Below are 25,045 nucleotides of genomic sequence, written 5' to 3'. Positions count from 1 at the left end.
GAGGTCAGCAGCGAAAGTGAAAGCGCCGCGTTTGTAGCCAAAATGCACTAGGGCCAGCATGAGCTCCATTAGTTTGAAATTAACGCGAACGCGAGACGCAGGCGCGATAATTGCAAACAGATGGCACTGATGCTCGCTCCCGAGCACCCTAGTTCAGGGGAGAAAGAAGGCGGGATATGCACCCACCTTGGGCCAATTGCGTGCTGTCTTTCTTAGAAATGGGAACAAAGAACAAGGGAACCCTACTCACTGGGAGCCTGGGTCTTAGAAAGACGCATGCAAAGGCCAATAGCGGGAGATAAAAAAAAAAAAAAAGCACACACACAAGCGTGTGTTTAGAGTTCAAAAGCCCTTACTAAATGTCTCGCACGGTCAGGCGAGACCGAATGAGATTTTGTTCCCAGAAGCGTGTAGATATCCTGAAAGAAAATACTGGATAACACGGAATCTAAATCCTGGCGTTACCATAAGTGTTTAACTTTACTAAACGGTTTAATTCAGGCCTCCAGTTAGACAGATAGGTTAAAAGGGAGCCAAACATTTTAATTGTATGAGAGAAAATCGACCCAACAGTAAATCACCCCCACTTCAGCGCCCTCAACTCCTGACTGCGAGAGATAGGATTTGGGCAACAATCTCTTCTGTAAAACCATAGGATTATTTAGGATTAAATCATTTTAGTAATATAAAATAAAGGAAGCAGTTCACACAGCAATTTGCCTACAACCCCATCTGGGCCGGCTACAGAAATTAAGTGCTAACTGAAATAAACAAGAAACCCTTCCTTACCCGCGCCCCACCCTCTCTCCTTCTGAAGATTCCTGGGTGTGAGTGTATGCTAGGGAAGCCGGAATGTTTCAGGGAAACCACACAGTGGTGACCTAACCACTCCCTAAGCAGGCAGAACCAATTTGAGGATATGCAGGTATGCCGGGCAATTCAATTCTCTGAATTCCTTGGACAGGATTGTAATGAAAGGGGACCATAATTTTGCATAGGTTGAGGGGTCTGTGCTAACCGGCTTAGACAGCTGTTAAATGCCCAATAGTGTCCAGAGTTGGTGGAGCCATTGCCAGTGGTCCGGGATTTTATTCTAGCCCCAGTGTGCTATGAGCAGCATTGAGGGCCATAGCCACCTGACGGCCCCTAATGGACCGAAGTGGGTAGGTGAGAGCGTTGGGGAGCCACACCAGTGTATACGCAGGGAAGCGCGGGATATCTGTTTGGAAGGCGCTGTCCAGGTTGTCGAACACTTTCTCCCAGAATCTCTTAAGCTTGGGGCAGTTCCAAAGCAGGTGAATTGGTGACCCGGGGGGTTCAAATCCCCTCCACACTAGCCATCACAGAGTGCATTCCACTTTTGCATACGAGTTGGTGTAAAATACTAGTAGGAGGTGATTTTGAAAGCAGTTTCCATGTGGCCTGTGTTGAATGTTGTGCTGTGAGCCTGTAGAATATGTTCCCCCACTCTTTGTCAGAGAGGTCACGTCCCAGTTCCGCCTCCCACCGTCTCTGACCAGGCGTCTTTTGTGTGTGTGTGTGTGGTGTTTTAATTAAAAAGCGGTAAATTTCAGAAATGAGTTTATCGTCTGATTTTTATAAACAACCATTTCTCGAAGGGGGTCATGGGCCTGCCTGTTTTGGGGAGTACATTGGAGCCAAGTACCCAGTGAGTGAGTGGAGTGTGCGTGAACCTATCTTGTTCCGACAATGAGTATTGGCCGTTGAGCTCGTCGAAGAGAATGATACCACTGTAATCGAAGAGGCAGCCCACCCTCTTCTAAATGTGTGGCCTGCCACTGTTTGGTCCATGAAGACCCAGTGCTTTTCTGGAACGGGATGGTTCCATTCTACCAGAAATCTAAGTTTGGCGGCTTGGTAATACCGCAGAACATTGGGAACCACTAAGCCACCTTCCAGCTTTGTGCGGTGTAGTAGTTGTTTCTGCAGTCTGGGTTTCATCCCACCCCAGATGAAGCGATATATGCTCTACTGGAGCTGCTGTGGATCTCCGGGCGGGGGGGATAATGGAAGTCGTAGATGGCCCTTGGGTGTACATTCATTTTTACTGTGTCAATCCTGGCCAGCCATGATAAAGGCAGCCGCGCCACCGGCCGAGGTCTTTACAGATCATGGCTCCGAGATGGAGAAGTTAGTCCAGGCAGTTTCTGAAAGGCTCTAGTTTAGCGCTGTGCCCAAATAAGGGAGCGTGGCCTCCACCTATTGAAACTCATACCATGCGCTGAGAGCTTGTTAAGTGTCCGTAAGGTTGGTGAGATTCAGAATTTGCGATTTCAACAGGTTTATCTTGAAGTCTGACACTTGCCCAAAACCGTCCAGTTCAGAGATGATAGTCGCCAGCGAGGAAAGGGGCTGAGCGATGGGAAAAAAAATATCAGCATAAAGGCTGATGAGATTTTGATCCGCCCCAAACTTGATGCTAACTGCCTCAGGGTTATCTTGTAGCCTCCGAGCAAAGGGTTCCATATAAATGGCAAATAGGAGCAGGGAAAGCGGGCAGCCTTGCCTGGTGCCCCGCTCCACACGCAACCCCTCGGAGTTCATCCCTTTTTGACCCGAACCGTTGCACTGGGCGCGCTGTGTATGCTATGAATCCATTTCAAGAACTGGTCTTCCAACACAAAGTGCTTAAGGGTCGTGGACAAATAGGGCCATTGCATCCTATTGAACGCCTTCTCCGCGCCCACAGCCAGCAAGAGAGCCTCTTCACAGGATCGTTGTACTTTGTCAATGAGGTGCCACAGACGCTTGGCACTGTCCCCACATTGCCGTGAGGGGATAAACCCTACTTGATCTGGGTCGATCAAGCCAGGTATCAGGGAGTTGAGGCGATGTGCCAGAATACCAGCAAACAGCTTTGCATCAAAATTTAGCAGGGATATCGGGCGGTAGGAACTGCAGAGCTCAGGATCTTTCCCAGGTTTGGGGATCACTGAGATGCACGTTTGTAGCATAGTTTTGGTTAGCGATCTGGTCTCGGCAAAGGAGGTGTTTTCATGGGCTTTAGTCTGGTGATTGCTGCAATCACCTCTTCAGTCCTAATGAGTTGGTTGAGCGCGTCAGATTCCTGCAGTGGCAGTGGGGTGATCGCAGCCAACAGAAGGTAGGGAAGTGGATCAGGAACCACTAAGTGATCTTTTGTGTATAGGGTTGTATAAAATGCCCGGAACTCAGCCGCTACATCAGTGGCATCATGTGCTATCATGCCCAAATGTGTTTGAAGGGTTTTAACTGTGTTGGCGTGCTGGGTGCTGCGTAGGCAGTGAGCTAGCATCCGACCCCCTTTGTTGGTGCCTTCGTGGAATTTGTGCTTGAGGCAAAGCATGGTATAATCTGCCCTACCGAGATCAAGGCGTTTAAGCTGAAGCGGGCCTGTTCTAATTCGCACCAGACTCGAGGCAAGCCTGTACGTTTGTGTATGGACTTAAGTTTTAATACCTTTTCCCCAACTCCTCTCTTTTGTCCCTTCTAATTTTTTTTTCATGTGCTGATTGCGCAATGAGGGCACATCTGGGAACTAATTTAAGGGCTTCCCAGACTGAGGAAAGCGGGACAACCCCGATGCCATTTACTACCAGGTAGTCAGAAATTACTTGTCTAATTGAGGACACTGTCAGGAGAGTGCAGCAAGGTTTTGCGTAAGCGCCAAGCGGGTCGTTGAGAGATGATTGTGGGGACAGAGAAAGTGAGAGTAATTGCTGCATGGGGGCATAAAGCGAGGCGACAGTGCAGTTGAGTGCCCCCAGCTGCACCCGTATAGCCAGTGCTGTCCCTTTATTTCAAAGCAGGAACCTAGGACTGCCCCTCGAGAGCAGTGAGAAAAGAACCATTACACTACCCTACTTTCCCCTTTCAGACGACCAGAAAAGCAGTGGGAACTTTCAGGAATGCATTCTGTGGGTGTCTTGTGCTAATAGGTGCATTTCCTGGAGCAGACAGATGTCCCTTTGCGAGTGCTCCAAGAGAAAGAGTATTGCAGCTCTTTTGGTGGGATTGTTAAGGCCTTATACATTTATGCTAAGTAGTTTGACATCCATAGAGTGGACAAGAAGGAGAGCAATGCTGGAACAGGAAAGCAAGCCTAGGGGTTAACTGGGTGGACCGCGGGGGCTCAGGAGGAGAGAAGAAGGTAACCACAAGCACACGCGCAACCTAATTCCCATACATTTCTAGTTGGAAGCCGAGCCCCAGAACATTACCCCCAACCCCTGAAACAAATACAAAAAAGTGTAACTAACCAACAGGTCATAAAGTCTTTCAGGACAAGAAAGTCTGAGTCCAGTTGGGCAGCCACGACGATGGCGGCAATCTCCATACAAGGTGGGGCTAGGCCTCCGTCCCTGCCAGGAATGTGCAGTACCTCATAGGGGCTGTTCCGTGACTTGTGTCTCTCCTCCGGAAAGGGAGCGCAGCACCTCTAAGCTCTCCTTTGCCATGACCACTGGGTCTGGGTGGTAGGGCGTGGATCTCATGCCGTGCCTTGGACCTCTGCTGCCTCCTCTATGCGCTCTGTCCTCCGTGGAGGGTCGTGCGGGGGTGGGGGGTGTCAGGAGGTGTAATCTCAAGGGTCTTATAGGCCTCAGAGAGGGAGCGCAGCTGCAGTGTCCTACCATTCAATTGCAAAATGAGGCAAACTGGTGGCCCCAGGAGTAGGATATTCCACGCGAGCGGAGGTGGCTCGTGATCGGGTGGTAGTCTTTTCTTTTTAAAAGTGTGGATGATGCCAAGTCTTGAAAAAGTTGGAGGGAGTGGCCGTGAAATTGAAGCTTCTGGTCTGCACGGGACGCTTTAAGGATCGCCTCCTTCTCTGTAAAATTGTGGACACAGATCAGTATGTGCGCTGGCGGGCGGGGCAACGCCCTGGGGGGGTGGGAAACTCTGACATCTGTCCATCTTGATAATCTTGGAGGAGGATATACCCAAGATGAACCCTGCACATAGACTTCCAGATCTGCTACTTCGTCACCAGTAGGGGGTCCCCCAGATGTGTATATTGTTTCTCCAGGACCTGTTTTCCAGATCCTCAGCATGGGCCTGGGGGTCAAGCTACTGGTCCTGCAGGCGGATGATTTCTTGTTGAAGGGCATCAATTTCCACGTCCCTAGTTTGTGAGCCTTCCTCCAACGCTGCCACACTCTCACCCACCTCATCAATGTCCCGGCACGCCTCTCTGATCTCCGATGTGAGGTCTTTAACTGTTTGAAGATCTTCACGGAGTGAGGTGAAAAGAGCTTGAAAAAACTTGCGAGTAACTTCTTCGTCCCCTTCCTCCGCTCCACTTGACAGTTTGGAGGCCTCCACGGAGGCTCTCTCTTCTTGGGCGTCTGCAGACCTTTTAAGCAGCATGTCCTTGACTGATCAGTCCTTTTTTGGCCTTGGCGGTTGCCATAGCTTCATGTTGGCATAGCGAGGTAAGTAGCCACTGGGGGAGGTGCCGGGGGTGAATGATGCAACAATCAGAGCACCAAGGTCCACAGGATTCCAGAGGTATGGGGCAGTCCAGCCACAGTAGGCCAAAGGGCACAAGAAGAGGACTCTGAGGGTTCAAGAAGGGGATGGCCTGCCGTAGGTCAGGTAGGCCTCGCTAGCTCCCAGTCCGGAGGCCACGCGCCAGTAGGAGGGCTCCAAATGTCAATGTGGGTGAACCGCCAAAGGAGGCTGGACCTGTCCTGAACAGGGAAACTCATTAGGTGCAAAGGGCTATTTCAGGGCCAGTTCCACACGCGGTCCGTGAGGGCCCCCGGTGCGCTGATTAGGTGCGGATAGGCTCATGAAGTCAGGTAGGTCTCACTGGCTCCAGCCATGGAGGCCGCGTGTCAATAGGGGGTCTCCAAATGCCTGCGTGGATATGCCACCGAGGATGGCTGGGCCAGACCTGGTCATGGGATCTCGCTTGGTGCAAAGCTGGAACGGGGCTGATCTTGCATGCAATCCATGTAGGTCCCTAGTCGCTGACGAGGTACCAAGTGGATTGCTACGGGGCAACCATGCAGGGGCAAAGGTGGTATCAGGAAAGCACGAGGGGGCACCACGCTAAGCAATCTGGCAAGGACCCCAAGGCCGGAAGGACCGAGATGCAGAGGGGTATTGGAGGTGGAGGTTTGCGGGGGGCTCAGCAGTGCACGCCACCTACTCCCACGATGGAGAGCGTTGGGACCCGGCCTGGCCGCTCTTAACACCCTGCCACCAGCCCCCGCAGCCAAAATTGTACACCCTCCTCCTGAAGGCTTTGGGAGGGCCCATGTCCCGGTCATTGCCGCGTGGTGGGGTTGCTGGTACGGGGAAGCCGCAGGGGGGCCTCTTACTCACTGATGTCCGTGTCAGCGTCTCAGGGTCCTTTGCAGTTCTCTGGGCCCTCTCTGTAGTTACGCTACTGGCGCAGCTCTTGTGCCAGACCTCCACTGTTAGGCCCTCAGCCCGGAGGCACGGCTCTCACCCCTCGTCTCACCCGCTCCTCTGACTGCGTGGGGTCTACGAGCGAAAGCCGGCTCTCAGGGCCCGCTGTGATCACCTCCGTTTATGCCCTTAAGGGGGTTGCAGGGAGGGCTGTGATGATTGTAGCGACCAAGCTCTAAGCTCGTGTGGTAGGCCGCGTCACTCTCTCCGCTCGGGCTAGACCGATTACTGGCAGGTTCGCTCTGTCCGGCTCACCAATCTGCGTCGCCCACCTTCCGGTGCTGAGAGGCCCTCTTTGACCGTGATGGGGACCAGGGGAAAGGCTATTCTAAGTGCTTATGTTTAGGCAGGGATGGAGCTCGCGGCAGGCACAACTGCTCAACCACCATCTTGGACACCCCTCCAGGATTATTTATAGGTGGGCGCCAGAGCCCTCGACCCATATGGATGAACACACACTAAAAATCTACTCTGTATATTTTGCAAGGATTTAATAAACGAATGGCCTAGTTTAGTGCTGGTCATATGGACACGTTATCAGCAAAATAAGCAACTTTGAAATCCAAGTGAAAACAAGAAAAAATGTCAACATATTTAATGGCACTGGACACATTCCATGATAAAAATCACTCCCCAGATTTAGAGCTCTGAATTAAACCTGATCTGCATTGAACAACTATACTTCAATGGCTTGCAGATACCTCTGTAAACATAGGATTTTGGTAAATCTTCTTGCACGCTGTGTGCCAGAGAACATCTGCAGTATCTTTATTTTTCATTCTGTGCTCAGAGTTCAGATAAGAGGCAAACAAGAATGACAGCCCACGGCATTTGGTTTGCAGCGCATCTTTTCTTACAGACCTTCCATCTTTTTTCCTAGAAGTCCTGAGTTTTCCATGACTGTGAATTGCATTTTAAATACAATTCCAAAAACTGTCTTTAAACATCAAATCTAGTGATGCTTGATGCAAAATACTGCAAAACTGCCGTTTAATGCTATCAGCATATCTTTTCTGTTGAAAACCAATTACAAACCTAAAATATATACTTCAAAGTTATAGATAGTATATAAACTGTTATACTGTCATAATAAAAAGCTCAAATGTATATCTAATCTACCATGCATATATTGAATAATAAACAAAAAGATATACTTCTATAGCTATAAATAAATTAATACAATGAAGGTGTTGCGAAGCACAAATGACAGGCAAAAACACAACATATATTAAAATCCCTCATTCACAGAGAGAGAGGCACTAAGATGTGCACGTCATGAGTGTCTTTGCTTCCACTAAAGAAGTCTTAAGCAGGCGCACAACTTCCATCAGGGATGCTGCACATCAAGCAATACAAGTAAACGTCCCTGGCAGTAATGCTGATCTTGCTCCAACGAATGAGCAGCACAGAACAGATTTACATTTTCTCCTGTAATTTAGGAAGCCTCATCGACATGGGTGAAATGTTTTACAGGCAACTTCTAGTACATCAGCAAGTTGTTCTACAGAGATGATCCTTCAGAGGGAAGGGTTCCACTCAGGGACCACTGCTGATGTCAAAAAAGCCCCATCCCCAGCAGCCCTCCCACGACTATGCTCTTTTCACGGGTTCTCTTCCTGTTTTTGGGTGGTGCTCTCTCAACAATGGTCTGCTTCAATGCTGTAACAATGGATGTGGTACAGAGCAATAAGATGATAACGGATCAAGATGATGCCTTCATGCGTCCTATCTGGATCAATCTGGCAGGTTCACCAGACACCAATGCCCAAATCTCTGATTAAGAAAGCAGCTCATAAGAAAGAGGTTGCCGAGATGAGTAACCCTTTTAGTTCCAGGAGTAGAGGTACAGAGGTGTAATGCGTATCCTGTATATTGGGCATTAGCCATCCAAACAAGCCAGGGTCGGTCTGGAATTAAAAGTTTGAATCACTTTATCGTGCAGACTTGTAAAATAGTCGTTTTGCAGAACATGTCAACTGCAAATTTGTTACACGTCCTGGACCTACACGCTACATTACTATAGTCCCAATCATCCAACATTTCATAAATACGCACACTACTCAACAGTACACCAGTAGTTCCAAATTACCACATTCCTTTTTGGGCTCAACATGACTGTAAGAGTATCTACAAAGCAACTTGGACAGACTTTTGTATGAAACAAAGCATTTTCACTCTCCAGTATCTTGCTGGAGGGTTAATTACTTCATAATTTTTCTTGATGGTGCAGGTGCCTGAAAGTCTGAATATTGCTGAGAGCAACAAAGGTAGCGTTTTAATCTGAAACTGCAACAACTGCAATCCCTGCAGGTAGTAGAGTCATTCAGACCATGTTCAGGATCGATCTGGCCGGTTGTTTCTCCCCATCCAACAATAAATGGAATTCGAGACCAAACTGAAAGTCCTGCTCACTAGCAAAGACAATTGAAACGTCCAAATAATGGTTCCCATTATTTATTTATTTATTCAAAGTTTTATATAGCGCGAACAGGATCCTTACAGATATCAGAGCGCTTCACAAAGACAGGGAAGGGGCAGTAGGAGTCAACAGAGATAATGGGAGACAGTATAATAGTCAATAACATGGTAATAACATGGATAATAAAAACATACATAAAACCAATCCATATACAATCAGGTAAGGGAGTAATATAGGAACAGCACAGGTCATTGATCACACTACAGAGGTGTACAGGTGGATCAGTAAACCAACGTGTATCATATCTTGGTCGGTAGTAAGAGAGTAGCGTAGTAGTGCCCCCAACAAGTAGAATATAGTGCCAGGGGATAGGGTGAGCAGTGATACAAAGCAATGCAGAGTCTCTGTACCAACATCTATAACGATCAGGAGATCTTGGCCAGAAGGATGGTTTTCACCTCTTTCTTGAAGAGTGCAGTGGAGGAGATCAGCCTGGTTTCAGGAGGGAGCGCATTCCAGATCCGGGGAGCCATCCCTGAGAAGGAGCGCTTGTAAGTTTTCACTTTCCGGAATCTACGAGGTTTCAGGAGAAGATTTTTTGTGCTCCTATTGGATCTCGGACCTCCTGATATAGACAGCTTTTGAGCGAGGTAGTTAGGTGCCTTGTGGTGCACGGCCGCGTGTGTCATAACTGCAATTTTTAGCTGTATTCTGGCTTCAAAAGGCAGCCATTTTAGAGACTTTAGGTCTGGGGATATGTGCGAATGCTTTCTAGAGCCAGTAATGAGTCTCGCGGCAGCGTTCAGGGAGGCTCTTAAGGGTGCTGTTGTTGATAGCGGGAGACCGCTGAGGGCCACAATTCCATAGTCTATTCGAGGGATGACTAAAGCTTGTACAGCAGTTTGGAAGTCTTTGGCCGGGAGGAAGGGTTTAATTTTCCTCAGTGTGTTAATTTGGAAATTAGCTGCTTTTGTGGCTTTGCTGACGTGCTGCTGCATGTTGAGCTTGGCGTCGAGTGTGATGCCTAGGGATTTCGCCGAGTCCACGATGGTAGGTTGGACATTGAGTGCTGTTAGGTTGTTGAGCCAGGTTTGGGTGGTGGAGATTTTCGCCGGGGGTGAGATGAGTAGGAACTCAGTTTTCAGAGCATTTAGTTTGAGGTGATTATCGGCCAGCCAAGCTTGGGTGTTAATAAGCGTGGAATTCAGATGTATGATATCTGCCGGGGATTGTAACTTTAGATAGAGTTGTGTGTCATCGGCGTACATATGGAATTGTACATTGGATGCTTGAAGCAAGGTGGCGAGCGGTTCCATAACGAGGTTGAACAGTGTAGGGGAGAGGGTGGATCCTTGTGGAACACCTAGATCTACAGGCACAGGTGTAGATAGCACATTGTCGATCTTGAACCTCTGAGACCGGTTGTGAAGGAATGACGAAAACCACTTGAGAACAGTTCCCGATAACCCCATTCTAGTACTTAGCAGCTCCAGCAAATTCTCATGTTTGACCGTGTCAAATGCAGACGAGAGGTCAAGAAGGATGAGGAGGCAGGTCTCATTGCGATCCAGAATTTGGAGGGCGTCATCAATTATGTGTGTCATAGCTGTTTCAGTGCTATGTTTCGCTCTGAAGCCTGATTGATGAGGGTTGAGGAGGTCAAATTGATCAATGTGTTTTGTCAGTTGGAGTTGGACACATTTCTCCAGCAGTTTGGCCAGTGTGGGGATATTGGTGATGGGCCGATAGTTGTTTAGGTCAGACGGATCAGCTGTAGGTTTCTTGAGTATAGGCGTGACTTGCCCCACCTTAAGGGAGTCTGGAATGTGGCCTTGTTGTAAAGAGCTGTTGATGATCTTGGTCCAGAGAGGGAGGAGCAGGGGGATAAAGTCTTTTACAACATTAGCAGGTAGAGGGTCTGTGAGGTGATTAGAGGGCTTCAAGGTGCAGAGCAGTTTGTGTATTGCTTCTTCCGAATAGGTATCGAAGTACTGCCAGGATGCCTAGTTTTTAGGTTGAGTGTCTGCCTTTCTGGTGTGGTTGGGGTATCGGCTTACATCCATGATGAGGTCATTTCTTATGTTGTCAGTCTTTAGTTTAAAGAAAGCAGAGAAGGCTTCACAGTGTGGGGTGTCATTTGTTGTGCTGTTTGATTGCGTGGGTTGTGCCTTTGTTTGGGTCTTGATTAGCTCGAACAGCTTTCTTGGCCTGTTCTTCGCTTGGTCCAACTGGCGGCTGAAGAAGTCAGACTTTGTGCGCTTTATTTTCCTAAAGTAGGCATTTCTCTTGTTCTTAAGCTTTTTGAGATGCAGTGCTGAAGGGTCCGATCTCCAGGTGCGCTCTGCCATTCGCATATTACGCCTTTCGTCATTGAGCCTGTCATCATACCAGGGGTTAGAAATTTTGGTGGAGACTCTCTTCAGTTGCAGAGGGGCGACTTCATTGACTATTGTATTCATAGAGTCAAGGTAGTGGTCAGTCAGTGATTGAACATCTGAGGCACCTGAAGGGGGGAAGGAGGAGGTTGCCGATGTGGGGAGGTAGTGTGGAGGGGTTAAGATTCTTCAAATCCCTTTTCCATGTTTTGGATTTGATAGGTTGCGTAGGGTTAGGTTTAACTTTTTCGTTGATAAAGAAGGTGATAATGTGGTGATCTGACCAATCGCAGGGTAGAATCGCCTCCAGTTGAATAGCGTTCTCTTTGGCAATGATGAGGTCGAGTATCGCGCCTTTGTCGTGTGTTGGTTTATCGCATAGTTGGGTGAGGTCAAGCGCATTGAGGAAAGTTTTGAGACTATTCACCACGGTGTCTTTCTGATCGTTCCAGTGGAGATTGAAGTCACCCAGGTATACTTGAGTGGTCTGCCGACCGGCGTTGGAAGTGATCAGGTCCATGAATTGTTGGGTGAATATGAGATTGTCACCAGGCGGGTGATAGATGAGATGTAAAGCACAGACTTGCTTGCCCTCACTGGTGATGTCGAGGCAGAGGAGTTCACAGGAGGAAAGGGAGGGGGAGGTGACATGAGTAACGGAAAGGTTGCTCCTAAAAATGCATGCAATTCCCCCGCCCGTCTTGCCAGGAGACCTGTCCAGCCTAATGATGTGATAGTTGGGGGGGACTAGTATGTCCATAATCGGGGTAGAGGCTTCAGTGAGCCACGTTGCCGTTAGAATGGCTAGGTCCAGCTCCCTATCTGAGACGAGATCCGCGATGTCGGAGGCATGTCTCTGGGCCGATCTGCAGTTTAGTAGGATGCATTTGAGTTTGGGCGAGAGAAGGGTGGTCGAGCTTTCTAGTGTGAGGGGAACTTTTCTGAGGTTGTTAGGGACGGAGCCTCTGTTGTTGAGTGTTGGGAGCCTCAGAGGGTTAGTAAGAATTGTGGGTATGGAGATGTGTGAGTTGGAAAAGACTTTTACCGGACCTGGGCCATAAGAGTGTAGGAGAGAGCATAGGTCGCGGTCCGACAAGGGGTTGAGAACAAGACAGGGGCGGTGGGAATTATTGCGAGCGGGGATAGTGGGCCATTGCTGGTGTCGTCGGGGGCGAGGGTATGTAGGGAGGGTGCGTCGTTTGTAGGGTAGTTGGGTGGTGGGAGGTAGACTGGGCTGTGAGGAGAGAAGGACTTTGATTGCGTGGACGTCTTCTTTGATTTGTGACATTTCCTCTTTGACTTGTTGGAGGGTGGATAAAGTCAGGTCAGGAGGGTCATTGGGGAAGGTGTTGGTGGAGAGAGCCGTTGGTGAGTGGTGGAGTAGTGAGCTGGAGAGCAGGCAGGGTATCGGGGGGGGGGGGGTATACTAGCGTTGTTGAGGGGTTCCGCGGTGCTAGTGAGTGGGATGGTATTCAAGGTGTGGACGTGTTTGTGGGCGAGGGGTGAGGGTATTGGAGGTGTGGCAGGCTGTGGTTGGGAGGCATAGGTAGTGACTTCAGTGGGAGACGGTGCTGGTGAGTAGAAGAGTGAGTGAAGGCTGAAGACAGTGGGGGAGACAGGAGGGTAGTGAGGGCTGAGTAGGAGGTGGGAGAGAGGGGGATGCTAAGGTAAGGGGGGAGGTATGTTCTGTATCTTTTGTTGGGAGGGAGATAGAGTTGTGAGTGGGAGTGGGGAGGGAGCAGGGAAGGAAGAGGTGTCTGCCGTGGGGGTGATGGTGGGGGTGGATAAACTCCGAGTGATGGTGTGTGCAGATGTAGGCGTGTTGTGGGTGGGAGTTGTTGTGTCAGGTGTGAGAGACTCGTGGGTGGGGGTGGGGAGGGAGATGGGGAGGGAGAGGTGTCTGTCATAGGGGGGATGGGAGTGGGGGGTGGATAAACTTTGGGCGGTGGCTTGTTCAGATGGTGGTGTGTTGTGGGTGGGGGATGTTCTGTCCGGGGGGAGAGGGATGGAGGGGGTGTGGGTGGGGATAAGAAGGGTCATGTTAGAGGGGCTGCTAGTATGTGCAGTGGAGATATTTGTGACTGTCATTGGGGAGTGGGGAGCGTTAACAACAGGTGGGCCATTTACTGGGGAGCTGGGGGTAGAAGTGTAGTAGGTGGTGGCTGCGACGTCAGGGGTGCTAGTGCTGGCGGAGTTCTGTGTAGGGGTCCGCAGCTTGGAGAGGTGCTCTTTGAACTTGGGGAACAGGTTGTCTAGTAAATCCAGGTTCTTGTCCGTGGATTGGATTAGGACAATCCTGTTATTGTAGATAGTAATGGCAGACCTGCCAGGGAAGAGGTGGGAAGGTGTGATGGTGAGAATTAAGCCATGAGTTGTTTTCCTGGTGGTGGAGACTGTGAGTAGGGATAGGAAAGTTTTTCTCCATTGGGCTCTGCGTGAGGTGTGGAAGATGATATCGGTATTCAGAGCTCCATTGCCCGATGAGAAGTAAGTGTCGGCAAAGGGTGTTTCAGGGTGCGACCTCAAGAAGTTGTGTTTAAAACGTTTAGTGGCATTTTTGGAGAGAGGAGTGGAGGGGTAGTTAATTCTAAAAGTGTGCTTGCCGTTGAGCTCCATTTTGGGGAGGCTGTGGTGTTAAGTGTAGGAAGAAGGACGATAGTACAAACTGTCAGCCGCTAGTTACAGGGCCAAGGACGACACTAGTGAGTGATCAAAGATATAAGGAGTAGAAGTCGGTGTGATCCCCGAACAGACAGTGCGTAGGTGCATCTTACCACAAGTATCCTATATATGAGGTAGCGGTCGGCTTACACCGTGAAACCAACTATGAGAGGTAGGACCGATTAGGTGGAAGCCAAGTTACATATTAGAATGTACGAGGTAACAGCAGTGTAGTCTAGGCGTAGAAAGTGGCTGTGTGCAGCTTACATGATAGAGTGAGTTGAATGAGGTAGTAATAATCAGTGCAATAACGTGATGTAGCTTACATAAAAAAAAAACAACAAATAAATAAATGCGGTAGCGGACAGTGAATGATGGGGATAGAGGTGAGATATGTGCAGCTTGCCGCATATAAAATGCAGGCTAAAATAGGGCTAAACTACTAATGAGTTACTGCATCCCATAAATGTGCATACAAACTGCAGCAATAACAGATATAACACTAGAATATACGATAGTAATGTGATAGCAATGCATACAGTGTAGGAAGCCAGTAATAATAAAATAAGATAGAATACAATAAAATAGAAACTGCAGTAAAGGCAATGACTAGTCCATGATGGCCGCTGAGTAGAGAGAGAGGTCAGTCTAAAATGGCCGCCAGATAGGTCTGGAGACGCTAGTCCTTTTTTGTTGTTATTGCTTGGAGCAAGGAAGAGAGGATCGATTAGTCCTCTTTTTGTTGTTACTGATATCCGAGCAGAGAAGAGTAGTTTCAGAGTCTGTTCGGCCGGCGCAGGAACTTGCATACCAAGGGGAGTCTTATCTCAGTTTTTTTATTATCTTAAGAGGGGCTGCTGAGGGGCCTCGTGGGCTCAGGCGGTACAGGAGGGGATTAGGTACTCAGTTTATGACCCCCGCCATTTTGAACAACAGAGGTTTTGTAAAACAAAACGAGTGGGGCAGAATGTGCACATTTCCCATAAAACGCAGAAGTGGGGCAAAACAAATACCTTCTTTAGCTGTCGCTGTCACTTCGGCAAAGACTATCTTCGCTAGCGTTTGCAGACCAGTCGGTCTGTCTGTTCCTAATGCAGCTGGGTGTTGGATACAAAGGGGGGGAGGGGGGGAACGACCATCCACCCTACAGCAAGGCGTCAGCTTCCTCTGGTGTCAGCTTCCTCTAGTGGCGGCTTCCTCTGGTGGCGGCAGGCAGGGGACGAACAGCCAGGCGAACAGTTTGCCAGGCAGGGCAGGGAGATCACTCCCGTTGTGAGTCAGACACCGGGTCTAACCATCACCCAGTCAGTCTGGCGTGTGCGACGGTGCTCACGACGGTGCTCACTCAGGCTCCGCTAAAGCTCCCCTCGCCTGCAGACTCATCATCCAGAGTGAGCGTCGAAGCCGATGTTTGCAGATGGCTCCCGCTCCCGGCGTGGCAAGGGCAGGCTCCAGCCGACCTCCGTCCCACTGATCCCACCAGCCACAGGGCTCCTCTCCGCTAGCTCCTCAGACGGCGGTGCCCCACTCCTCAGATCGCCCCCAGCACTCAGCCTCTCTCGGCACTCCAATGACGCCGTGACTCCCTGCTGCCTGCTGCGGGGCTGCGGGGCCGGCGGCTCTGCTCCACTGATGGCAGCCACCCATGTACCTGACCGCGTCACTGCCGTGGATCGGGCGGTGGGGGGATGGGGGGGGCCGCCGCCGTGAATTGCCGCCGTGAATCCTGTGGAGCCGCTCCGGTGTTAGCAGGCAAACCCCCGCAGGCAGGCGCCCTCCCGCAGGCAGCACAGGGCTCACCGATCCAAGAGAGAGATCCCTGATGTAGGCAGCTCCTGCGGTGCGCAGCTCTTCAGGCAAACCCCCGCAGGCAGGCGCCCTCCCGCAGGCAGCACAGGGCTCACCCATCCAAGAGAGAGATCCCTGATGTAGGCAGCTCCTGCGGTGCGCAGCTCTTCATGCAAACCCCCGCAGGCAGGCGCCCTCCCGCAGGCAGCACAGGGCTCACCGATCCAAGAGAGAGATCCCTGATGTAGGCAGCTCCTGCGGTGCGCAGCTCTTCAGGCAAACTCCCGCAGGCAGGCGCCCTCCCGCAGGCAGCACAGGGCTCACCGATCCAAGAGAGAGATCCCTGATGTAGGCAGCTCCTGCGGTGCGCAGCTCTTCAGGCAAACCACCGCAGGCAGGCACCCTCCCGCAGGCAGCACAGGGCTCACCGATCCAAGAGAGAGATCCCTGATGTAGGCAGCTCCTGCGGTGCGCAGCTCTTCAGGCAAACCCCCGCAGGCAGGCGCCCTCCCGCAGGCAGCACAGGGCTCACCGATCCAAGAGAGATCCCTGATGTAGGCAGCTCCTGCGGTGCGCAGCTCTTCAGGCAAACCCCCGCAGGCAGGCGCCCTCCCGCAGGCAGCACAGGGCTCACCGATCCAAGAGAGAGATCCCTGATGTAGGCAGCTCCCACGGTGCGCAGCTCTTCAGGCAAACCCCCGCAGGCAGGCGCCCTCCCGCAGGCAGCACAGGGCTCACCGATCCAAGAGAGAGATCCCTGATGTAGGCAGCTCCTGCGGTGCGCAGCTCTTCAGGCAAACCACCGCAGGCAGGCACCCTCCCGCAGGCAGCACAGGGCTCACCGATCCAAGAGAGAGATCCCTGATGTAGGCAGCTCCTGCGGTGCGCAGCTCTTCAGGCAAACCCCCGCAGGCAGGCGCCCTCCCGCAGGCAGCACAGGGCTCACCGATCCAAGAGAGAGATCCCTGATGTAGGCAGCTCCTGCGGTGCGCAGCTCTTCAGGCAAACCCCCGCAGGCAGGCGCCCTCCCGCAGGCAGCACAGGGCTCACCGATCCAAGAGAGAGATCCCTGATGTAGGCAGCTCCCGCGGTGCGCAGCTCTTCAGGCAAACCCCCGCAGGCAGGCGCCCTCCCGCAGGCAGCACAGGGCTCACCGATCCAAGAGAGAGATCCCTGATGTAGGCAGCTCCTGCGGTGCGCAGCTCTTCAGAGTGGTCCGGTGCAGAACGGGCGCCTTCCTTCGACCTCAGGGCGATCTCGGACTCCAGCACCTCCAGAGACCAGCTCCATCGCCTCCAACGTCCAGCGCCAGAGCAGCAGCCGTCCTCTCAGCAGCCGATCTCGAGGCAGCTAGGCAGCTCGTGTGACCAGGTAATATCACTAGCTTTTGCATCCAGTTACTTGCTCCAGTTACTCTTTGTTGAATCCTCGAAGATGCGGGTGCTAACGGGGATTAAATCCAGAATTGGAACCCCACGCACTCGGAGCTCTGATCAGGAGCTCCCACCCGGTGGCCATCTTGTTTAGACTCTTAGAGAGAAATATTTGCTTACACCCAGTTGATCCACTCTATGCATCTTGGTCTAAAACTATTACTTCGCCATCTCTTGTTCTACTTGTAGTGCAGTTCAGAAACGATTACCAACTTTACAGAGATACACTACTCTGACCTGGTAGGTAGATCCTCCACACCTATAGCTATAGCCTGGGCTACTACTTCCGGTGGCCAAGCTGGCTGTTTTATGGATTTATACCATTTGCTCCAGCGACCAGGGTTCTGCAGAACATAAATATTCAGAAATGTGACTGTCACTAGTCCTGCTCATGTCCAAGTGCTTCACATTTTCACTTCAATGTAAGTCAGATGAGGTGGATTCAAAGAAATACCCAGTACGTCAATCTCCCTGTCATCAACCTCTTTTCCTCAGTTATCTTTGTTGTATGTTTTAGAAAGAGTAATGAGGTTGAAAGGCTAGGCCTACATTATAAAGGCTTCTCTTGGGAGTGGCGATTTGTGTAGAACATTCACAATTCTTGAGAAATATTAATTTACTGGGGTGATTTTTCAAGCAGAGGCTGCCACAAGGGCTTTAGCCTAGATCCCGATATTAGTTTTATGGCCTTGGAGATCATTAGAGGTGGGTTCCTGTTTCTTTAGCGGTGGGTCCCTGTTATATTGGCAGCAATGAAAAAGTAACTTGCCTTTGGTAACAATTCTTCACCATGTGCCACACAGGATCTGGAAACGTTTTTCCCAAGCAGTAGCTCTCCAGTGATGCATTGCGGCATCATGTGACTGGAATCATGGAACCATCTACTCTAGTAGAAACAAATTCTGACTTTGTATGCTGCTGTCTGGGCCACTGGCATCAGATAATTTTTTTCTGCAACTCACCTACACAGGTCTGGAGCACTTCCCTGGCTTTTACTGATGAAATTCCTTAGTGAATCCGACAGCGACTAGATCAAATATCATCTCCTAAAGTCTCAGGGTTGAAAACCCTCTTGACAATGTTGTAGGAGGGCTTTATGGGACCCTGAAAAACATTTGCATGTGATATTTATAATCCGACCAAGACCTTTAAGTCCACGACTGTTGCTCCTCAAGGCAACTGTAGGACATTAGACAGCAGAGAAGCAACACTTTTTTGGAGGATATTCATAAGGTGACGACATAGCCCCTGTTCTTGCTTGAATAAGTCCTCAAATACATTAATGATTGTAAGATGAAGGACAAATTGGTGGCAAGAGTATTTTTCCAGGTCTTTTTCGTCACAGTACTGCCATCCCCACAGGTCCTGCTACATGTTCGAGCATGATCATGACTCACTTCTAGGTACGCCATTGCATTTTACTAGGGTGGAGGAAACGGCTTTACAACCGGAAGAAAGCGAAGAAGGGAAGATTTCTTTTTTTTAATTTTTTTTAAAGAATTCATGAATGTACGAGATGTGTAAAGGTAGGATACACATCTTGCCTCTGGGGTGACAATGTAGTAAATGCTGAGATGAGGAAGTCCAATGTAATGAATAATGTTTATAAGCCATCATTAAATTATCTGCTTTATCAATTGAGTCTAAAAGCTGTGTAATTAAATGCTTACCTTAAAGTTTTTGTGGATCAAGACTAGGGCTTCAACTCTTTCACACTTCTCCTCCATGCTAAGGCAGCAGATGGAGCAGGGAGGCTGTGGTCTGTGCGGGATAATTCACTTAGAAGGGACATGATAAGGGTAAATGGTACAACGAATCTCATGGCCGAAGATGAAAAATGAATCTGTATGCAGTAAAAGGCCGGAAGTGTTCTTATTGGGGACAAAACACATAAGAGAAAATGCAGGAACGAGTGAAAGAAAATAAGAATAAGGGTGAAGAGGACCGAGTGTATCAAGAGACTTTGAAGACAGGGAGTTCAAATGGGGGAATGGCGAGTGGAAAGGATATGGAAATAGAAAGGCGAGTGGGCAAAAAAAGAGGACATAGAGAAGATAACAGGATGGATCGGTGCACTGGATGAGCAGTATGTGGAAATCAGACTGTGAAAGATGGTGGGGCAGTAGAGGGAGAATGAAGAAAAGGAAAAGAAGAGAATGTGATACTACCCTAGTTAACATGTACAAGTTACATTATTTTTACAGGGTGTCACAAGACAATCAAAGTTTAGATTATGTGCACTCAACTAGTTATTTTTCTGTATGCTTAAAAAAAGGGAAAAAATAAATCATAAGTGGAAAAACAATGCTGCCTTCATGAAAATATTTGAATCTTTTATATTGCCATTACCGAGTTCCAAGATACACATTTAAGGCTGTCATAATGTCCTACAGTGTGCAATGAAAAGAACCTTTGAAGCTGGTTTTTGTCAAATAAACACCAGCATTTCAATGGTGTGCTATCAATATCTTTGGTATGGAGAGACCAAATGTTTTTACAAGGTGTCTTGGACACTGGTTGCCTTCTTACGTTCCACAAATATCTACTACTTTTTGTAGTCACTCACTCTGAAAGACAAATAAGCGGATCAATGAAATTATACCTCCAACACATCTGCGTTATTAGATAAGGACCCTCACGATTTACCGTTGTCAGACCACAACACATACTTGCAAATTTAAATAGCATCACAGATTGTAGCTAGAAGCTTCTAAAATACACAGACTAAAAACACAGATTATGCGGAAGTCGCTGCTGAGATGCTGGGGTGGGAATCCCTCATACACTTCTAAGAGATTTTGAGCGCTTGATTCACTCAAGTGGAAGCCAGTTGAAAGCAGTGTCAGAATAATCCACAGCAGTCTTAGATCGGCAGGGCTTTGAGTGAAGAAATCTTTGTTTGAAGAAAAGTATCTGAGCTAAAGTAGGGACTTCAGGGGTCGTATTATATTTTTTATATTAAGTGCAGCAGAGGCGCATAGGGCTTGCGTTGCTTTGGTGTTATAGAAAGGGCAGCAGAAGCTTGCATGGCTCTTTCTGCAATACATATCGTACCGGGGGACATAAAGCACCACTGGGAAATTGCCTCATTTGCATCGTGACAAGGCACATGCTAAGGGGGAAAAACATGTTGCTACTGCGCTTGGGCCCAGTTAATGGTGGGTAGTAGAGGCAAAGAGACTGCCAGGCGGTACACTGACTATACAAGTAAAAGGTGGTGTACAGTATGCCGCCACCCCGCCTTCCTCCCCCACAGGGGGGTGTTAAAGAGGGGAGGGGGTCCCATACACCTTTCCCCTCCCCTTGGCACTCACCTGCATGTAGGTGCAGTTACTCACTACTCCTGCCTGCAGGGATATCTCTGCCACCCTTTGAAAAACGGGATGGGTGCTGCCTGCACTGTGAAAGACAGACTGGCTGCTTAAAACAACTGGTTCAGTTTCTCAAACAGGGGCTTAGCACCCATTACATAATGCGGTCCATGAAGACCAAAGCGAGCCCTAGCCCTTCTAAGTGTCTTCCACTGAACAATTCTCCCACATAGAAATGAGTCACATCAGATTCTAATGCACAGTCTCATCTGAGCTCAAAGATTGTTTTATTGCAGAGGCAGGTGCTGCTAAAGGTCCATGCAAGATCCTCCAATAAAATCAGTTGATGCAAAGTTATTGGAATGGTTAGCAGTGTTGGGATATTCTTACATAGTAACTCTAGCCATATTTAGGTGCCACAATTAGTTCTTAGTCAGCGCTGAAGATTCATGTTCAACTAAGATTTTCTGGGATAGATGGCACCATATTATAAAGTTCAAAACTGTACTTGTCCTATGTCATCAAAGATCAGTGACAATTTGTGCCCTTAAGTTTTTCCAGCTAGACAACCTGTACATTTTTCTTCATGGACACCTTAAGGTTGTGCTGATAAATGTTCATACACCTCAAGAGAAAGGCTGGGTACCGCACAGTTGAAAACAATGGCTTCCCAGATTTCACTCAAATGATCCAGTGGGCACAGGAGTCCAACAATTATAACTGTGCTGCGGTGGTGGACGCCAGCATTGCAGATGCCTTGAGCAGGTATTCATATTGGTCATTCTAATAGGGGAACCAGCTGACTGGTCCCTTTAGTGTTCTCACAATGTCACAGCTTAATAGGATCGTCATGGAATGGACATAACTATGCGTGGTTGTTGAGGAGCTAAACAAAGCTTTGCTGAAGACACTGACCTTTCTTCCTCATAGTTTCCAAGCAGGGAAAATGAGATAGTAATTCAGAATTTTGAGAAATGTAGACTAATCTTTACTTACATGAAAACCAAGTTGCCAGAAAGCTTCCTTGATTTTGACTCTACTGGAAGTCATTTTGAGGACAGTATTGTCAAATGCAACCGCAGTCAAGGCATCCTCCCCTCATGTCCCACGTCCTCTCACAACAGAGAAATAAAAACCAGTTTGTCTGGTTAATTTTTCTGACAGAGGACAGGTTTATAGCTTCATTGCAGTCAGAGAATGATGCATAAATTATAGACCGATCAAAATGCTACATCTATAAATAGCAGATTCTGTCTATCTATGAAAACAGTCAAACTTCCTATAATATACCTGTACTACTGTGGCTCCTGTCAGTATGATTACATTGGATATTGGACATTATATTGCCTGCTGGAAAAGTATTTTCCAGATTGATCACTTCTACAGGTACAAGCTAATGAGCTATATATTACCACTAAACAGACATAGTAAATCTCTAGGTGCAGTATGGCAAATTTAGACTTTACTGAGGTCATAATGAAAGTGTCCAAGAGTGAAAAATAAAGGAGCACTGACATTTGCCCAATTATTTGTGGAAGAGTTACAGCATGCGTAACATCAGGGATATAAGAGATAGTATTTGGAAGAGCTTTGAAAGAGGAGGATGGGGAGGGGCTGAAGATTTCTAAGGGTTTGGCTGCATTAAACATGGGGCAGATGAGGGGCGTTGAGTGGAAGACAGTTCTGAGACAGTTTAAAAATGTGCTGAAGGAGATGAGTGGTGGGGTAGAATGATGTGTTTTTAAATAGATGGCATGAAAAGATGATAAGTGCAACAACATAAGTGAAGAATGAGGGTCCTAAAAAAGTGGCAGTAGAGGCATATGTCACACAATAGTGGAGGCATATATCAGGTAGAAGGGATTGAGGTATTATTTAACATGCAAGAATTGGTGGGGTGGGAGGGGGGGGATTAGTGATTACGAATTTAACAAGATAACCTTATAATATGTAACTGAATATATTTACACATTGTAGTAAAATGAAAACGAAGCATCTTAAGAATAGAAATGTCTGTTTAGACAATGCTACATTATAATGCAAGTACACTTTCTTGAATTAAAAATCTTCAATTAAGCAGGGTTAAATGCAAGACTTCTTTTCTGCAGTGGAAATGCCAGTAAACGGTGAACTTTCAAAAGACTTTCAATATGAGCTTAAGTATTATCATAATAATACTGACCTGTAGTGGCATCGGATCATCCGTAATGAAGGAAAGCTTGAAGTTAGTGCAGACCAGCTTGCCCCACAGGTCATATTGACTGGTGTCCGTTGCTATACATTTCCTCACAAAGTTGACTTCATTTACCACAATTTCTCCTGCATAATGATAATGAAATTGTCACCGTCCAAAAGAAAAAAGAATAACAACGGACTGGAGTATACCAAAATGTTTATTACTTCCCATCGAGGAGGTTTAGGGAGTATATGGTGACAAAGATGCCCTCCCTGACAGTTCTTGGTTGGAGGTGTGGATCATATTGAAGGGTGAGGAGCAAAATGTTACTTAGCAAACAAAAGAAATAACTTCTCCAAAGAACTTCAAATAGCAAAAGCAGTATGCCTATAATGTGCAAAAGCCATGAATCAGACCAGTATTTTTTTATAGTTTTATTTATCTTGGGTACAAACATATTTTTAAGTAGATAATGTTTTTAAGATCGAAAATAATAGTATATATAGTTATATGTACATGGGTCGTGAGCACCCACATTAAGGAGCAAACAATTAAAATGTTAAATCTAGTACAGCACAAAAACACTAAACATAATAAATCACAATACAATAACAAAAACATCCATCAAGTGACTATGCATTACAGTAATCACATAACAGACATTAGAAAAAATCACAACGAATAAAAATTGCTGCTCATTATGCTAATTTTTGTAGTGTAATGAGTATTGTATCATATAAACAGAGATGCACATCTCTGTTCATATGGTACAAGTTCTTTGGAGAAGTTATTGCTTTTGTTTACTAAGTTCAACTTCCCTGCCCTCTTCTCCAAACACATCCAGTTAAATCAGGGACCCTCTTTGATCTCTTGAGGAACATGTTACTTACTCTGTAAGCATGTTTGTGGCATATAGTGCTATAGAATCACAAACTGTGCATACTTCTGCCATGTAGTGTTGGGCACGGATGTGTGCGAATTGTTTTCCTTCGAAGTCATCTTTCGAGTCATGAGATACCATGACTCCTCCTCTTAGTGATAATACAAGCAGTTATAGACTCCATTGTTACATTGTTTGGAATGTGAAGCGAAGCAATATATAGAGAAGTCCATGCATAAGAGGAAGAAGAGATGGGAAAACATACTTCAACGGACACAGGCATCTGGGAAAGAGGGTGGGCGCACTTGTTGGAGTGGAGTGGTGTGGCTCACTGGTTAGAGGTGGCAGACCCGTAAGCAGAGAACGGCCCGGGACCAGGGTTCAAATCCCAACGCGGCAGGGTCGTGGACCAGGGTCAAAACGGACTCTATAATTCTCGCCTCGGTGCCTACTCTAACCAGGGAACACACTCGCAACTCTGGGCATTAAGCTTGCCTCAGCTCTACAACGGCCCCCTACAGACGCCGCGGATGCCTGGTTTCACCTTGGCAATACCCAGAAAGAGACCATCTCACAGGGAAAACCAGGACGGGTTCCCCAGCGGTCTTGAGCGCCAGGATACTCCATGGAGTCGCAGTGCGCTTTACAAGTACACCCACATTTACATTTACTTGAATCTACAGCACTACAAGCCACGAACAAATGTTTACAGGGTAAGTAACATTTTCCATTTGAGGCATGTGTGGCTAAAGATACACATGCTCTGCATGGACTGTAAAGCAGTTCTGCCTTTTTTACTGCTGTCTTTGCCACTGTGCACACTATTAGTTTTACCTTTTCGTTGTTTGTCTGCCACTGTGTTTTTCATTTCTGCATTGGTCGTTTTGCCACTTTACTGTCATCATCTGTTTTTTGTGCTGCTGTTCTCTGCCTTAGCTGTTTTGGTGCCCAACTATCTGCTGTTTTTGGGCTGCTCTCTCTGCCTAACTTATGTATGTTGTGCCTCTCTCTGTGCCTTATTTGTTTACTATTTCACGGTCCTCTCTTTATGCTTTTGCCCCCGTGTGACATGTTCCCAACCTTTTCTGCTACCCCCTCGTGCCCCTCCCTTTATTACCTGCTCCTTGCACTCCCAGTTTCCTGCGCCCTCCCCAGCCTAAGCCAACCTTGCCCTGTACTCCTCTCCTTTCCCAGGGCCAACTTCATTGTAGGAGCAGCAGCTTGGCCCCCTAGGACCTACCTGTGTCTGGTTCTCTGCCTAGACTAGGCCCTTGCGGACCCTAATCCTGTGCGTTTAGGCACCCAACTCACTCGTCCAGCAGCCTTCTGGTTACAAGTCCACGCGGGAAACGGCCACTACAACGCGGCCGTTTCCATGAAAACCTTTACCACGCATGCATTACAACGCATGCGTGGTAACAACGAGAGGCTTTACCACGCATACCTTTACTACGAAATACGTAGCAAAGGTATGTGTGGTAAATGAAAAAAAAAAAAGGGGATTTGGGGGTTTCCCCCCCAAAACTGAAAAGGCGTGGGATTAAAAAAAGGAGAGTTGGGGGGTCTCCCCTCCAAAAAAAGAACT

The 25,045-nt window shown here is 48.1% G+C and overlaps 1 protein-coding gene across 1 annotated transcript in view; it reads right to left on the bottom strand.

Annotated features, from left to right (window-relative positions):
• The window catches only part of MTMR10 (myotubularin related protein 10), a 434,430-nt gene that overhangs the window by 309,262 nt on the left and 100,123 nt on the right, over positions 1 to 25,045 (bottom strand). Inside the window, exon 3 of the mRNA XM_078684918.1 lies at positions 22,587 to 22,723. Within this exon, the coding sequence (XP_078541044.1) occupies positions 22,587 to 22,723 (137 nt within the window). The remainder of the gene's footprint in view (positions 1 to 22,586; positions 22,724 to 25,045) is intronic.

The sequence above is a fragment of the Lissotriton helveticus genome, chromosome 3_2 (assembly GCF_964261635.1).
Source record: "Lissotriton helveticus chromosome 3_2, aLisHel1.1, whole genome shotgun sequence".
Classification (NCBI taxonomy): domain Eukaryota; kingdom Metazoa; phylum Chordata; class Amphibia; order Caudata; family Salamandridae; genus Lissotriton; species Lissotriton helveticus.
The sequence above is the reverse complement of the archived record's forward strand: the minus strand, read 5'-3'. Positions and strand labels throughout refer to the sequence as shown.